At 48.4% G+C, this 15542-nt stretch overlaps 2 protein-coding genes across 2 annotated transcripts; one reads left to right on the top strand and one right to left on the bottom strand.

The window, feature by feature from the left end:
• The first annotated feature begins 699 nt into the window (after positions 1 to 699).
• On the top strand, positions 700 to 9181 carry LOC123132652 (uncharacterized). The gene is made up of 7 exons (XM_044552491.1): positions 700 to 1206; positions 1575 to 1634; positions 1830 to 2078; positions 2416 to 2492; positions 8057 to 8133; positions 8222 to 8354; positions 8443 to 9181. The coding sequence occupies exons 1-7, from the start codon at positions 798 to 800 to the stop codon at positions 8596 to 8598; spliced, it is 1161 nt and encodes a 386-aa protein (XP_044408426.1). The 5' UTR covers positions 700 to 797; the 3' UTR covers positions 8599 to 9181.
• A 5391-nt stretch (positions 9182 to 14572) lies between these two features.
• Positions 14573 to 15536, bottom strand: LOC123132651 (uncharacterized). The gene is made up of 2 exons (XM_044552490.1): positions 15064 to 15536; positions 14573 to 14911 (listed from the first exon to the last, which is right to left on the bottom strand). The coding sequence occupies exons 1-2, from the start codon at positions 15359 to 15361 to the stop codon at positions 14652 to 14654; spliced, it is 558 nt and encodes a 185-aa protein (XP_044408425.1). The 5' UTR covers positions 15362 to 15536; the 3' UTR covers positions 14573 to 14651.
• Between the last annotated feature and the right edge of the window lie 6 nt (positions 15537 to 15542).

Raw genomic sequence — 15542 nt, 5'->3', positions numbered from 1 at the left:
CTCCTTGTAAAACTTTCTGTTACTTTATGGCTATATGGGCAGCTAGAAGGAAAGCTATTCATGAGGGCATCTTTCATAGCCCGCATGCGGTACAAGGCTTCATCAATCATTATATCGAAGATCTTGACATGATCAAGGAAGGAGGGTGGACTCCAATTCGAGCAGCGCTTGTTCCACCAGTGTACCACCATCAAGACCAAGAGCTCCACCCCCGGGGTTCAGTAAGATCCATGTCATCGTGGGAGTCCAACTAGGAAAAAAAGGCTCGGCTGTAGCAGTATGCAGAGACAACAGAGGGAATTATTATGGAAGCTCGGGATTGGTGATTGACGTTTCACATGATCTGACCACGTTTGAGGTGATCGCATATCGGGAGGCACTTGCGTTAGCAGCGGATCTGCATCTACAAAATGTCGCTATATCATCTGACTCACAACTAGCGGTGAATGCGGTAGCCTTAAGGGTTGAAGGAAAGCTATGAAACTATTATCGACGAAATTAAATCCCAAGTAGCTTTTTTCACTTTTTAACTTTTCTTTCGAATGTCGTGTTGTGAATTATGAAGCACATAAGTTAGCGAAGTATTCGGTATGCTTTTAGACTGGATCATGGGATCATGTTTGATTTGGCCAACCTCATGACCCAACTTGTATCCCATTTTGTGTGGAGTTTGATGAATACAATTTTGTCTTACCACTAAAAAAAATCAGTCATACCGGACAGGCCTGACGACCGGCAGCGGGCGACGCCACGACGGTCACAGCGAAGCAGAGCAACCCACCTCCGTGACCGCACCAATGGCGACCACCTCTTGCTCCTCGCCGCTCACCTCCACCGCGGCCCTCTCCGCCTCCCAGCCGGCTCCCCCCTCCTCTAAGCGCTTCCTCCCCTTCCCGTCCCGCCCGCCGCGCCCCGGGACCCGCCTCCGCGCGGGCTCCCTCAGGGAGTGGAGCGAGTTCGAGGACGCCGTCGAGAGCAAGGACCTCTCCCGCGCGCTCCGCTTCCTGCAGTCCGTGGAGCCCGCGTCTTATCCGGAAGCGGCCACGAATGCGGCTACGCAGGTGGCTCTCCCCCTGTCGCCGGGGCGGGACTGGGAGGTGCTGGACACCTGCATCGACGCAGATGACATGCGGCTCGTCGGCCGGGCGTACCAGTTCCTCTCCGACCGCGGGGTCCTCGCCAACTTCGGCAAGTGCAAGAACATAGGTAAACGCCGATCTCTCGTTAATTGTCCCATTTTTTGCGTGATAATTGAATGGGTTTGAGGGCCATTTTATCCAAAATTAGTATCCCAGTTGCCAAACTGCCTTCAAATTTGTACTTGGTGTAGAATTCGGTTTGTTAGCTGTTAGCAATGTTCGATGAGGTCTGCGGGATTCATGGTAAAATCCAGCATTCTAGCTTGTATAAGCTATGTAGAATGCGAAGCTGTGAACTGATCTGAAAGTGTTTCACTATACTGATTCAGTCAAGGAACGCCCTGAAATTTTGCACTTGGCTTGCTCTGTATTTACAGCAATGCACTGATAGTTTTCATTTAGGTCAAGAGATATTTTATACCCTTTTTGCTGCAGTTCTGGAGGGACCGAGAGAAGTTACGCCGACAATTTTAAAGGAGATGACAGGCCTGGAAGGTGAAAATTGAGGCAATATTCCCTTTCTTTCATCTGTGCTCTTCCTTATTCAAACATTGAAGTGGCATTCTTTTTCAAACTCATACTGCAACACTCCTTGTCTTACCAGTGGATATGTGAAATAGGATAATGCACCAATTTAGGACTTCAGCTTCTTATGTAGCCCTTATCTTCTTCATGTTTTACTTTTCTCAGCTGCAAAGCTTGCACCAAAGAAGTGGGGTCTCTCAGGAAATTCTCGTTATGTTCTGGCTACTTTTTTTGGCGGTGCATCTTTTCTACTAACCCAAGGAGTGGATGTACGGCCTAACTTGGCTGCGATATTGGCGTTAGCAACCGGAGATGCACTTTTTCTTGGTGGTACTTGTGCTGCACAAATCTCATGTTTCTGGCCTCCATACAAGCGCAGAGTCCTTGTACATGAAGCCGGACATCTTCTTACTGGTATTTCTTTCCTTCAATGTCTTACACTGTTTTATGGTCTCAAGTCCTGTATCGATCCAACTTTGGGATGGTAGCTTTTATTTGTTAGTTTTGCAGTCTGCTATTTGCATTGTTCAGGATATCGGTAACTGGTACCATATCGGTCAGGTGACGATAAGGGATAATATAGGCGAATTGGCCAGTTAATTGGCCGATAAACCAGTTAATCGGCTATTCGGTGACCCACCGAGTAGCGATTAAGTGGCCAATATTTGGAACAATGGCTATTTGTATAGCATCTGACTTCTGAGACTAGTTTTTACCCTAACACATCTTACTTTCATGAACCTGTGTCTAGCTTATCTAATGGGCTGCCCCATACGAGGAGTCATCCTGGATCCTTTTGTGGCACTGCGGATGGGCATTCAAGGCCAGGTACCACCTTTACTATTTTTTTCTTTTATTATATGTATGTTGTGCTAGTTGTTTTTTTTATGTTTATTATCTGATGAAGTAGTGTAATTTCTGTCGTTTCAATACATCATCCCGCCTTCTCAAAATTTTGAGTTAAGTTTACTTACAAGTTACAAGTAACAAATGTTCTACTGCCATCACTAGCAAGTGGTGTGACTGAGTTCAATCTGCCCATGTTCCTGCATACATTATTAAGAAAGTATGCACAAGTATTTTGTTTTCAAGTTGGATTTAGATGCAGTTTTAGAAGTATTTGCTGATCTAGAAGGCTAATAAACCTCACCAAGTTGGTATGTAGTAGCCAAGACTAAAGAAATATGTCTTGTAAGAAGTGGCTGAGCTAGCCAGCCTTTGGAGCCTGGGCAAAGCCTAACTGTGGCTATGGTAGTTTTAAAAGAATAGGCCCCCGCCCCAGTTCCATTGACCACGAAACCAAATCGGTTCAGGTTTTACATCACCAGTCCACGGGGGAATAACAAAAGCGTTACAAGGAGATAACAAGAACGGGTAAATAAAAAGTTCAGAGAACGTCTTGTACATCTATTAACCGTGTTACAAGGAGATAACAAAAGACATCCACACGACCAGAACCCCAGATCGCACTCAGATGTTGGGGACGACATGAAGCATCATCTCATTCTCCACGAATTTCAGCGAGGTGGCTTCCAGCCAGCGGCCCAGCGCACAAGACTGGCCATAGTACCTTCCCAGGCTTCAGAATTAGCATGCTGCGGCCATGGGAACTCCATCTTCAGAGACTCAGGATGGAACCGCTCTGTCTATCTGCTCTCTTGCACCCTCCGAGCACAGGAGCCGCCACTGAAAGAAATGCAGCAATTTTCCACCAACTCACCCGCATTCCGGACAAATATGTGCTTGATTAAAGCAAATATGATTATGAAGCTTCCACAACCCCCATAACATCATTTGCTACTTTATGGTTGTATTACTTATCCACAAACAGGCTCCAGCCTCAAAGTAAGTTAGCAATGCCTGGAAGTCCAGTGAAATGAGAAATCACTTTCCAAGCATGCATGCCTCAGCTTCAGAACAGAGTACACATGATACCGAAAAAGGCTTTTGCCCTGCTTTATATATAAAGCAAACCTCCGAAGCCACAAGGTCCAACAAAGGTCACACAGCAAACACACGCACCCACACCCCGCACACGAAGTAGCACAACACAAGGTACAAACAGGTTCTGCTGAGGGCACAACTCAACAAGCCCAAAAATGAAAAACAAGTGGCGGCACAGAATGTGAGGATCTAATCCGGCTCTGGTGGCGGAGGAGGAAGCGGCGGCGCCAAGCGGAGAGCCATCGCGTGAAGATCAGCGATGATGGTGGTGATGGCATCTCGGTCCCGGGGGCGGCTAACCGGCCACCAAAGCTGCAAATAACCACACATTTTGAACACAACGTCAGTAGCACGTCGTAGAGGCACACGCTGGATCACAAGCTTATTTCGGACCGTCCACAGTGTCCAGGCAAGGACCCCAATAGTCAGCCACCTAGTGTGGCGGACAGCTGGCGGTGAAGCTTGGAGTTTGGCGAAGAGGTTGGGGAAGTTGTTGTGGCACCAACTACCACCCACCGCTTCGCGGAGGCAACTCCATAGGAATTGTGCGGATACGCAACAGAAGAAGATGTGTTTCGAGTCTTCTTCTGTCCCATAGAGCGGACACATCCCATCTCCCGGGCCATTCCGCTTGAGCACTTCCACACCGGAGGGGACCCGACCTCTGATCCATTGCCACAGGAAGATCCGGATTTTCAGCGGTAGACGGATCGACCAAATCACCACGAGAGGCTCAGGTCTGGGTGTCGTTGCGATGGCCTGGTACATGGATGTAGTGGAGAAGCTACCTGAAGCTACCTAGAAGCGGTCGTTCGCGTGCTCCACGTTAGGCTCATGTAGGGCGATGCATGCTAGAAGGTCCTGCCAGGCGAGGAGGTCCGGGGGCCCGAAAGGCCGCCGGAACACGAGGCGCCCTAAGTCAATAAGGGCCACCTCGACGGAGATCCTAGGTTCGACCGCGATGGCGAACAAATCCGGGAAACGGGCCGCGAAAGGGCGGTCCTCGGCCCACCGGTCGAACCAGAAGAGGGTGGACGCTCCAGACCCCACCGAGATGGAGGTCCCGATGCGGAGGACCGGGAGCAACTATATTAGAGATTGCCAGAACTGAGAGCAACCAGACCACTGACAGAAGGCGAGCGACTGGCCATGCAGGTATTTATTCTGAATGATGCGTAGATAAAGGCCCCCTTCCCCATTCGCAATCTGCCACAGCCAGCGAGTCAGCAGGGCAATGTTCATGCGTTTGGATGACATGATCCCAAGCCCGTCTTGATCCCGCGGTATCCACAGGTAGGTCGTGGGGAAGGCACCCAACTTGCAATTAAGGCGGTCAGCGATGCTTTGGCTCTTGGAGGGGGAGTAGCCCAACACCATAACCTTGCTCTTGTCAAAGTTAATCTTGAGCCCTGACATTTGTTGGAAGCAGAGGAGGAGGAACTTCAGGTTCGTGATGTCGTTCTCGGAGCCTTCCACCATGGTGATGGTGTCATCCGCATACTGTAGGAGGGATACGCCATTCCCTCCCACCAGGTGCGGGACTATCCCGCGGAGGTGGCCCGCCTCTTTAGCCTTGTCGAGGATGGAGGCGAGCGTATCGACCACCATGTTAAACAAGAACGGGGAAAGAGGATCGCCCTAACGCACCCCACAGAAGGTGGGGAAGTAGGGTCCAATCTCCTCGTTGATGTTAACGGCGGTCTGGCCCGAGGAGACCATCTGCATGACCCTGGTAACCCAACGACAATTGAAACCCTTCCGGAGTAAAACTTCCCGAAGGAAGGCCCAGCTGACCATGTCATAACCCTTGTGGAAGTCCAGCTTCAGGAAGACCGCCTTGAGGTGTTTGGAGCGAACTTCATGGAGAGCCTCATGGAAGACTAGGACTCCATCCAGGATATAGCGTCCCTGGATGAAGGCCGACTGGTCGGGGTGGGTGATGCGGTCCGCAAGAGGGTCACCCTATTGGCGTACCCCTTTGCCAGGATTCGGAAGATCACATTGATCACCATGATCGGGCGGAACTGGCGAATGTCGAAGGCATCAGACACCTTGTGGATGAGGGCGATAATCCCATAATTAAGGCGGGCTAGGTCGATGGAGCCCACAAAAAACTCCTCAAGAAGGGCCATGACCCCTTGCTTAATGACATTCCAGAAAGTCTGGAAGAACTTCACAGGGAGGCCATCTGGCCCCGGAGTGGACGTCAGGTTCATGCCCTTGATGGCAGCCCAGACCTCCTCCTCCGAGAACGGAGCCGTGAGGGCTGCATTATCTGCCGCGGAAACGCGCATGTGCTCAGGCTAGATGTCGTGGGCCAGAGCAACTCCTCCCCGAGGGGAGGCTGAGAATAGGGCCTTATAGAAGCCGTCGACATGGGTCCGGATGTCCTCCAGTCGCCGCAGGAGGGTCTCACCGTCCCAAAGCAAGGGGATGGTGTTCGGGCGCCGCCGGCCATTGGCAATGGCCTGAAAATATGCCGTATTGGCGTCCCCCTTGAGGACCCAATTTTGTGTGCCCTGCAGACGCCAGTAGGCCTCCTCATCCGTATATATGACCATGAGCTGATCCTCAAGATCGTACCGGAGTAGCCACTCCTCCGAGGTAAGGCCCGTGGAGTCGGCCCGGAGGTCTAGGGCCTGGATGGAGTCGAGGAGGGATTTCTTTCATTCTCGCAGGTTCCGGCCAAGGTAGATCAGGCACATTCTGTCTTTTATTTAAATTGTCTCTATTTAGGAGCCTGGGAAAATGTGGATTTTTGGTGGGACAGCTTAGCTTCCAAACAGCAGGAACATGTACAGGCATAACTCCCTTAAAGTTGATGATAGTGTAAAATTAACTAGCAGAGTACATCCCTTTTGATTCAAACTTCCAGATAATAGCATCATCATACTCATTAATCTGAAGCGAATTAGCAATATGAATCACATCAAACTGTTTGTTGAGCCGATTCTGATCTACACATCTTCTAAAAGTATCTTTTATATTGCACCCAATCCTAGATGTCAGGGAAATATTATGCCCATACAACTCCTAGAATTGAATAGCAAGACTTGAGGTGCCAAACCAATGGTCTTCCAAGAACTTCACCTTTTTGACATTTCCAATCTTCCACTGATATCCCATCATACCAGCTTTTGCAGCCCATAAGACACCCTCCTCCAAAAGGGAGAGATATCATTGGTAGGACAGGCAAATAAGTTTGGGTCCTGAGTTCTATACTTGCAAAACAATTATCTGTTTCTAGAGTTTGTTGTCATTTAAATGGTACTCCCTCCGTCTCATAATGTAAGACGTTTTTTGACACTAGTGTAGTGTGAAAAAACGTCTTACATTATGGGACGGAGGGAGTATCTTTTAACCCAAGGTCTAGAAGACACATGCTCATATCTGTACCCCTAAACCACCAAATTGTTTTTTTCCTGTATCAACAGATACCAATGGGCTCCAAATTCTTTTTTTCCTGTGTCAACAGATACCAATGGGTTGGATGATATTTATGATGGCTCATATCCAGAAGCAGTATGCCATCTGAGAATTTATGAGAGCTATAGCCCATTTTCAAGATACTTCATAGGGAATTTAATGATACTCATCATGTAAATAGGAATATTTGCTTACCAGGATTGAATAAGAACTAATTTCTCACTATCAATGACAGATTGCAAGTCCTCCTTTCTAAGTTTGTTATAGTGCAAGGGAACTCCAAGATACTTCATAGGAAATTCCCCTAATCTGCAACATAAGGTTTGGGCATAAGTTTGGCCTTTATCAGCATCGATGTTGATAGGCATAAGTTCACACTTGTGATGGATATTTGTTCCAAGCAAGAGAGGATCCGCTTAAGGATCATGGCAGTTTTTTTTTTCAAACCAGATATTAAACCATGCCTAGCAGATTTCATCAGCATTCTAGTGAACACTCAGTTACTAGGTTAAATAGTAAAGGAGAGATAGGGTTGACCAGCTTCAAAGAAGTTGCTATTGACCTTTATAGAGCAAGGATTGTATCAAATTCATCCATTTAGCACCAAAGCCCCTCTGGTGCATCATAGAATTAATAAATTCTCTATTTACTCTATCAAGCCTTCTCATAATCTAGCTTAAACATAGAACCAGATTGCTCGCTGTGTGCTACATCATGAATAATTTCATGTGCATTGCTATGGTAGTGAACTTTTGCCCAAACATTAGTCATCTTCAACCTCAAACACAGCACTGTTTCGACTAAAAAAAATGTTTCTAAGGGAGGCTTGCCAGCCGAGCCCAGCCAGCTGCCCAGGGTTGCCAGGAGGTGGCTCCGCCAGTGCTCGTAAGAGTAAGAATATAGGATTAGACTTCCTTGTTTTTCTTTGTGCAGATTGTGGCACAATGTGTCAAAAAATCCTTAAGGATCTGAGATATGCTTTTCATAGAGATCTCAAGATGTGTAATCTCACACCTCTGCAGGCAGGAACACAGTTCTGGGACGCAAAAATGGAGAAAGAACTTGGTGAGGGCCATCTGTCTAGTACAGCATTTGACAGGTATGTAACCAGGTGTTATGTTTCGATTTCGACACTTGGAGTTTTTGGACATCGTCTCTTCTGTACTGAAGCGAGATCGTAATTGCAGATACTGCATGATTCTGTTTGCTGGCATCGCCGCAGAAGCACTTGTATACGGGGAGGCAGAAGGAGGAGAAAATGACGAGAATTTATTCAGGAGTTTGTGTGTTCTGCTCGATCCTCCGCTTTCTGTCGCACAGGTCTATATTCTTCTTCTGATGTCTCTTCTTACCTTCGTCTTAATAAACCAAAAACAGTCCATGAGTATCTTTCGTTGCTTATCACCAGATGGCAAATAGAGCTCGCTGGTCAGTGATGCAGTCTTACAACCTCCTGAAGTGGCACAAGAAAGCACATAGAGCTGCCGTCAAAGCACTTGAAAGCGGACATGGTCTCAGCATCGTCATTAGGAGGATCGAAGAAGCCATCGCCTCCGACAGATAGCTGGGAATGTTGATATCTTACACGTATTCCTGCCGATAAGGTTTACTTACTGAGAGGTTTCAGCAATGCAAAGAAGTTGACGCACACAAGAAATCTTGCTACTTGCTGAGGCAAGAAGTGGAGTGAAGCTGGGACTGCACGCGCTCTTCAATGAAATCATAACCATAATATAGTATGGCTCGTCGATCCATTGATGTGGTTTAAGGAGGAAAAGGATCATCTGATGCATGTGTAGCCAGATGAGCTCCCGTGGAAATTTGCAAGCTGGGAAAAAGCTATGTGCTTGGTGTTGTTGCCAGTATGCCATAAATGTGCATATATATAGGAGATGTAAAGAAGTGATGATGATGAATATTTTTTTGTACGCTTGACAAATATAAACATAGGTAACAATAGATATACATATACTCCCTCCGTTTCTAAATATTTGTCTTTCTAGAGATTTCAACAAGTGACTACATACGGAGCAAAATGAGTGTATCTACACTCTAAAATATGTCTACATACATCCGTATATTGTACTCTGTTTGAAATGTCTAGAAAAACAAATATTTAGGAACGGAGGGAGTAGCTTTTTGTTTCAGTGCTTTTGACAGCTATCTGGTTGATTGGATGACCGATCGTTGTCTATGGCTTGATTCCATGCTCCAAACATGATATAATACTCGGATATGCAGAACTCACAACTCTATTAGAAAGTAGAATGACCAAGTTTTACAAGAACTTTCAAGTGGATGAAATCGATCGAGTGGTCTCAGTTGGAGATGGGATCGCACATGTTTATGGATTGAACGATATTCAAGCAAGAGAGACGGTGGAATTTGCCAGCGGTGTGAAAGTTTTTCTCTTTTGAGAGAAGCCCACATGCCACTCTTCTATTCCACCGTACCACGGTACCACAGAGGGTATCGGTGGCCTCGTGATCTCCATGAATAGAGATCACTACTAAAAAACTATAACTACTAGTAGAATGCCCGTGCGTTGCCACGGGCTGACAAAACTATATATAGAGAAAGTGCCGATCAAATAAACTACAATTCAACATGTGGACGTTACATGTGACTTATAATTTTATTGCTATGAATACTTGTTATTATAATACTACCCCTTTCCAATTTATTAGGCCCACACGTATCCCTAGATCAATGATATTTTTTTCAACATAATGCAAGTTATATTTTAAAAAGATTATATCATTAGAAACTTCAAATGTTCTATTTTTAAAGGTACAACGTTTTTCATGTACAATTCATATTACAGTAGTAAAATTACCAACCCCGGAGATACGCGCAGGACCTAAAAAGGAGGTAGCACTTTCTCGACGTCCCATATGCAAACACAGTGCATGACAAATTCAATGTGTACTAAAAGGATAGCATAATTTTTTGACATTCTGCACTTAATGAAAATGCAATTTGTTTAAAGTGTATGTATGTCGGTGAGTTCTCGGACTCAACAACCACGTCTTAGGGTTAAGTGGGTTCATTATGAATGTCTAGAAAATGTGAGACATAGAAATAAATTGTAAAATATTGCCAAATACACATAAGAAAAGACGGACAATTATACGTGTGTTATTATCAAAATGGGTGAATTTTCAGTCCTGTCCAGTCAGGTCGCAAACGAGTCGAGCTCGAACGAGTTGGTCTAGCTCAATTTAAACTTAAAATCAAGCGAGCTCAAACAAAGTAAAGTTCAAAGTCGAGTAATAGAAAATGGCATGTACTCAGCTTGTAACGACACATAGCTAATTTTAAGCTAAATAAGATGATGAAATACGATATAATATAAAAAACAAAAATTAAGTATTGTCTGTCTTCAACGAAAAAGGCTCTAGTTTGAGCGCTTTTCTGGTATCTTTCTCTCTCGGCCGATCATCCACCGAAGCGTCCATAGTAGAAAAGTAAAGGAAATGACTTCACGAACACTGAACCAGCGTTGCTACTTACCTCAGGAAAAAAAACCAGCTAGCTCCTAGCTAGTCTGCTACTACCTCACTCAGCTCCGTCTCGACCTCTCCAGACTCTTCCTCCTCCCATCGCCCCTCGCCATATCTGATCCACCGAGCTCCGGCTGCCCGCCGCCTTGTGCATAGGATGAGACCTCCAGGCCGACCTCCCCTACCCTCAGATGCCGGCCATGGCGAACGCCGACGCGCGGAAGGAGGAGGCAACAGGTCGCGTCTTCCACTTGGGGATGAGGCCGACGAAGCTGATAGATGGGAATAGGGCGGCCCTCTGGAAGTGGAGGCAGCAACATGTGTCTTCCTCATGGGCACGAGGCCGGAGGAGCTGGCAGAGGAGGAAGCAGCCGCGCATTCCCGCATGCGGACGAGGTTGAAGGAGCTTGCGGCGAGACTGGAGGGCAGCGTGGTGGAGAGGCAGCGATGCACGAGCACGAGACGAGGCGTACAGGATGGACAAGCTTGCCGCGTACAGGATGGGAACGCTCGTCGGCATCGTTATCAAGTACAGTGTTCAGGTAATCTCCCTGCCCCTCGCTCTATTAATCCCATGTGAAGTGGTTCGGTTTGTGGTTTGCACATTTTTGTTGAGAATTTTAAATAAATAAGCAATATATATCTGTTTATATTTGCACATTTAGCTAGCAGGAGGAAAAAACAGAAATATTAAATCAATAAGCAAAGCGTTTGTTGTGCAGCTGACAAAAAAAATCGTCACGTCGTTCAGGAGGCAGATATCTTCGTTCATCAACTCGGATACCACCATGGCATTAGCATATTTTCCCTCAAACATCCTACGGTTCTTTCCTTCCATAAGTGCGAGGCAACATACATAGCATTTGTGGCTAGGTGCTTGCTATCTTTGGAATTGGCCATGACCACAACTTACTTCCATCATTTCTTGATGTTTGATTCCTAACCTTATATTCTCATCATCTCCAGGTTGGTAGACTCGAGCTCGCAAAAGGAGATAGGGTGAGGCAGGCAGCACTTTCAATGGTTTTGTCGCAAAAGGAGCAGACTTCATCACAGGGCCATCCTCTGCTCAGCATCCTATCTACTTTGAACATACACCTTTTTATCCAGATCTTAAAAGGATAGATATGCAGCTTTATCTGCTTGGAAGAAACTGGCCTTTTCTTTGAGTTCTACATAACTTGAACTTTTCTTTGCTGGTTCACGAGTTAAAATCTGGAAGGATACTTTAAAATCTACGCATAATATCTACGCATAATACGATACTGTCTGAGAACATGTGTGTTATTAAACACACGTATATTTAGAATTATAGACGAGGAGGGGCAAGAGACGGGTGTGCAGCTTGGACTCGCCTGTCGTTGCCGCTCCTGCTAAACCTTAGCTCTACCTCTCTCTCACTACACCTCGCTCGCTCCCTGCGCTCAGACGACAGAAGGAGGAAGAAGAAGATCAGACAAGGCAGTGGACACATGAGTTTTTCCGGCGCACTCGAACGCCCTTTTCTTTCCCTCGAGCACGAACTCGACATGTCAACGAGCTCCACATAGGTGAGGTGGATTTATACCCGCGAGCACTAACATGCCAAGCCTCACCCACACGCACTCGCTCCCCCACTCGCCATGCCCCGCGCGCTCCGGCTCGTGCCCGCGCATCTTGCACGCACACGATCGCCGCGGCCTCCTCGCGCGCCCGACGCGGTCGCCTCCCCTGGACCCTCGCTGACTAACCCGCGTGGCCCCGTGCACACACACGCTAGATCACGTGCACACACACACCTACGCTCGGTCACGCACGCGCCAAGCCCTGTCATGGCCGAACCCGACGCGACCATCGCGCGCACGCACACGCACGCCGCGTCCCGAGCTCGCCGTGGCTTATTGCCCAACACTTCTCCCCAAAGCCACGACCTAGAGGAGGCCGCCGTCTTCGATGCTGACTCCGCCATCATCGCGCGCTCTGCCGCCGGCTCCCTCCGCAGCTGCGGGCAGTCGCGCTTGAAGTGGTCGCGCTCGCCGTACTTGTAGCAGCACCCGCGTCGGTTCCCGCCGTTGCCCGACGTCGTGCTCCGCCCGTCGTCGTCGTCGCGAGCTACTCCCTACTGCCGCTCCCGCACTCGCCACTGCCCCATGGTCAGCAGCAGCTGATCGCCGCCACGCTCGCCGCCGTCTTGTCCCCGGCGCCGAACCCGCTCATCAAATGCGCGCAGCCGCCCGAGCGCCTTTTCTAATGTCTTCTCGTCGAGGTTGCAGAATTGCTCAATGCCGGCGATGACGGGGAACAGCCGATCGGGCACCGTGTCCAGGAGTTTCTTCACAAGCTCCGCATCGCACAGGGTCTCCCTGAGATTCGCGAACCGCGTCGTCAAGCCCGCCAGCCTCCCAGCGTACGCATCCAGTGCCTCGCGTCCGCCATCTTCAGGCGATCAACCTCCCCGTGCAACATCACCCGCCTCGTCGCGCGCACCCGATCGGCGCCGACGAATCTCACCTTCAAGGAGTCCCATACCTCCCTGGCGGTCAGCTTCGCTGCCACCTGCAGCAGCACATCCTCCGGCAGCCCGCCGAGGATCATCGGGCGCGCCGTCTTGCACTCTTCCCGTTCACCGCCGCGTCGGCCGGAGCCACCACCTCCCATAGAGTGTGGGCGTCAAGGATCGCCTGCGCTTTGATCGCCCACGACGTGTAGTTGTCCGGCGTGAGCATCGGCATCGGCATCGACACCGATCAGCCCGTGCCACCGCCGTGTGGCACGATCGCCATTGCCGCCGGCGAGCTCCCGAACCTGAAGCTCTCATGCCAATTGTCGTTGCCGCTCCTGCTAAATCCTAGCTCTCTCTCTCTCTCTCTCCACCTCCCTCGCTCTCTGCGCTCAGACGACGGAAGGAGGTGGAAGAAGAAGATCAGACGAGGCAGTGGACACATGAATTTTTCCGGCGCACGAACGCCCTTTTCTTTCCCTCGAGCACGAACTCGACGTGTCAACAAGGTACACATAGGTGAGGGGGATTTATACCCGCGAGCACTGACATGCCAGGCCTCGCCCACACGCACTCGCTCCCCCCCCACTCGCCATGCCCCGCGCGCTCCGGCTCGCGCCCGCGCATCGCGCACGCACACGATCGCCGCGGCCTCCTCGCGCACCCGACGCGGTCGCCTCCCCTGGACCATCGGTAACTAACTCGCGTGGCCCCGTGCACACACACGCTAGCTCATGCACACACACACACACACACACACACCTACGCTCGGTCACGCACGCACACGCCGAGCCCTGCCACGGCCGAACCCGACGCGACCACCGCATGCACGCACACGCACACCGCATCCCGGGCTCGCCGTGGCTTATTGCCCAACATTGCCGGCCTCCAAGCGGAATTGCATGCGGGCCTTTCCCACGATAATTACACTGCATAATTCTTTCTAATGTAAAAAATAATAAACAACCATTAAGCCAAATATTCTAATATGTTTGCTTGGCATATCACCATACATGATGAAAGAAAATATTGACATTAGCACATAAAAAAGTTATAAGCTTACCCGTACAAACAAAGTCTAGGTTTACATAATTTGTTTAGCGCAAAATAACATGGGCATATTTATTACACCGGAGAGAGTTTTGCATTCATAGAAAAAAACATAACATATAATTTAGCATATACAAAGCCCACAACTCTTGCCGACCTTACCTATGTAATAAATTAGCGCTACAACACAGATTATTAAAAGAACAGTAGGTTCAGGAAAATAGACAAAGAATGCAGTAGTTACTTTTATGAAAAAATAGGATGATTAGGGCCTTGCAGAAGACATAGCAATGCTTGAATGATTAAGTTGTGTATAACTGTAATTGGTATTGCTGGTGGAATTATAAGAGCATACAGAAATCATGGCGGCGTATGTTTCTTTCCACAATAATCATCATGTTTTGTAGTGCATCTATAGAACCACTTTATTAGCTACACAAAAATTATAATTATGTTCTAGTCTGTAGTGGTGAACATTATTCATAAATCACCGAGAAGAAGTCAGGTACTACAAATAAATTATAACATATTTACAACGTTCACATTCTTACACATGTGTCGTAACTCCAGGTAATTCTTTTTGCATCATATTGTAGATATGTATCCTATACATGCAGCTAGCAATTTATACATGGACAACACAAAGGACTTTATCTCCATGAAAGTGAGAAAACAAAGGACATACTTTGAATTTGCAATGCACGCGGAATTTGCAATGCTGCCTGTAGTGCACCGCGAATCTTCAGAGGCCAACGTGCAACACTCGCTACTCTGGGTGCGCCTGTCCAACGCTTGCGTGCAGGCCGGCGTTCCGTCATCCCATATGGCACAACTGGTACGTTTTCCTATTAGACAAAAGAACCAGTGGAAATTGATTAGCCGAGGCTGTTCTATATTCGTTTCCACCCGATCGAAAGCTAGCTAGCAATGAATGGAACAGATCCAGTAGCCTTCTCCACATCGTATTCTTGTGTGCGGGATCAAGAAAAACATGTACCTGCGCCGGCGGCGTACTTGCAGCCGCGCGTAAGGGTGTGTCGTAGGTGCAGCTGCGCATGCAATCCCAATTGAAGGAGAATCTGATTAGCGTCAAGGCCGTCCAATCCGATGCCCACATCGTGCAGCCACGCTTGCTCACGGTGGGAGAGGATGGTGTGCGATCCCGCATCGAGATCGGCAAGTCTAGGATGCACGTCCGTCTCAAGACCATCTAGATGAGCATGGAGGTCGGCGTGCAATTCCGCGTGGTGGTGAGGAGGGGCATGCAGGGTGGGTGGGGCGGCGGCGCGGCGCATGGAGGGCCGAAGCCGAGGAGCAGTGGCAAAGGGGTGGGCTGTGGGATGCGTGAGAAGGGGCTGGAGTTAGGGTTTGCTTGGACCTGATTGTGCATTGGTTACTTATTTGACCACCTAATTTTTTGGGGGGTTTTCTCCACCGGTTTTCATAGGGATGAAAAAAAAATCGGTGGGAGGCGGG

This window comes from Triticum aestivum, chromosome 6A, assembly GCF_018294505.1.
Source record: "Triticum aestivum cultivar Chinese Spring chromosome 6A, IWGSC CS RefSeq v2.1, whole genome shotgun sequence".
Classification (NCBI taxonomy): Eukaryota; Viridiplantae; Streptophyta; class Magnoliopsida; order Poales; family Poaceae; genus Triticum; species Triticum aestivum.
This window is presented reverse-complemented; position numbering and strand designations above follow the sequence as displayed.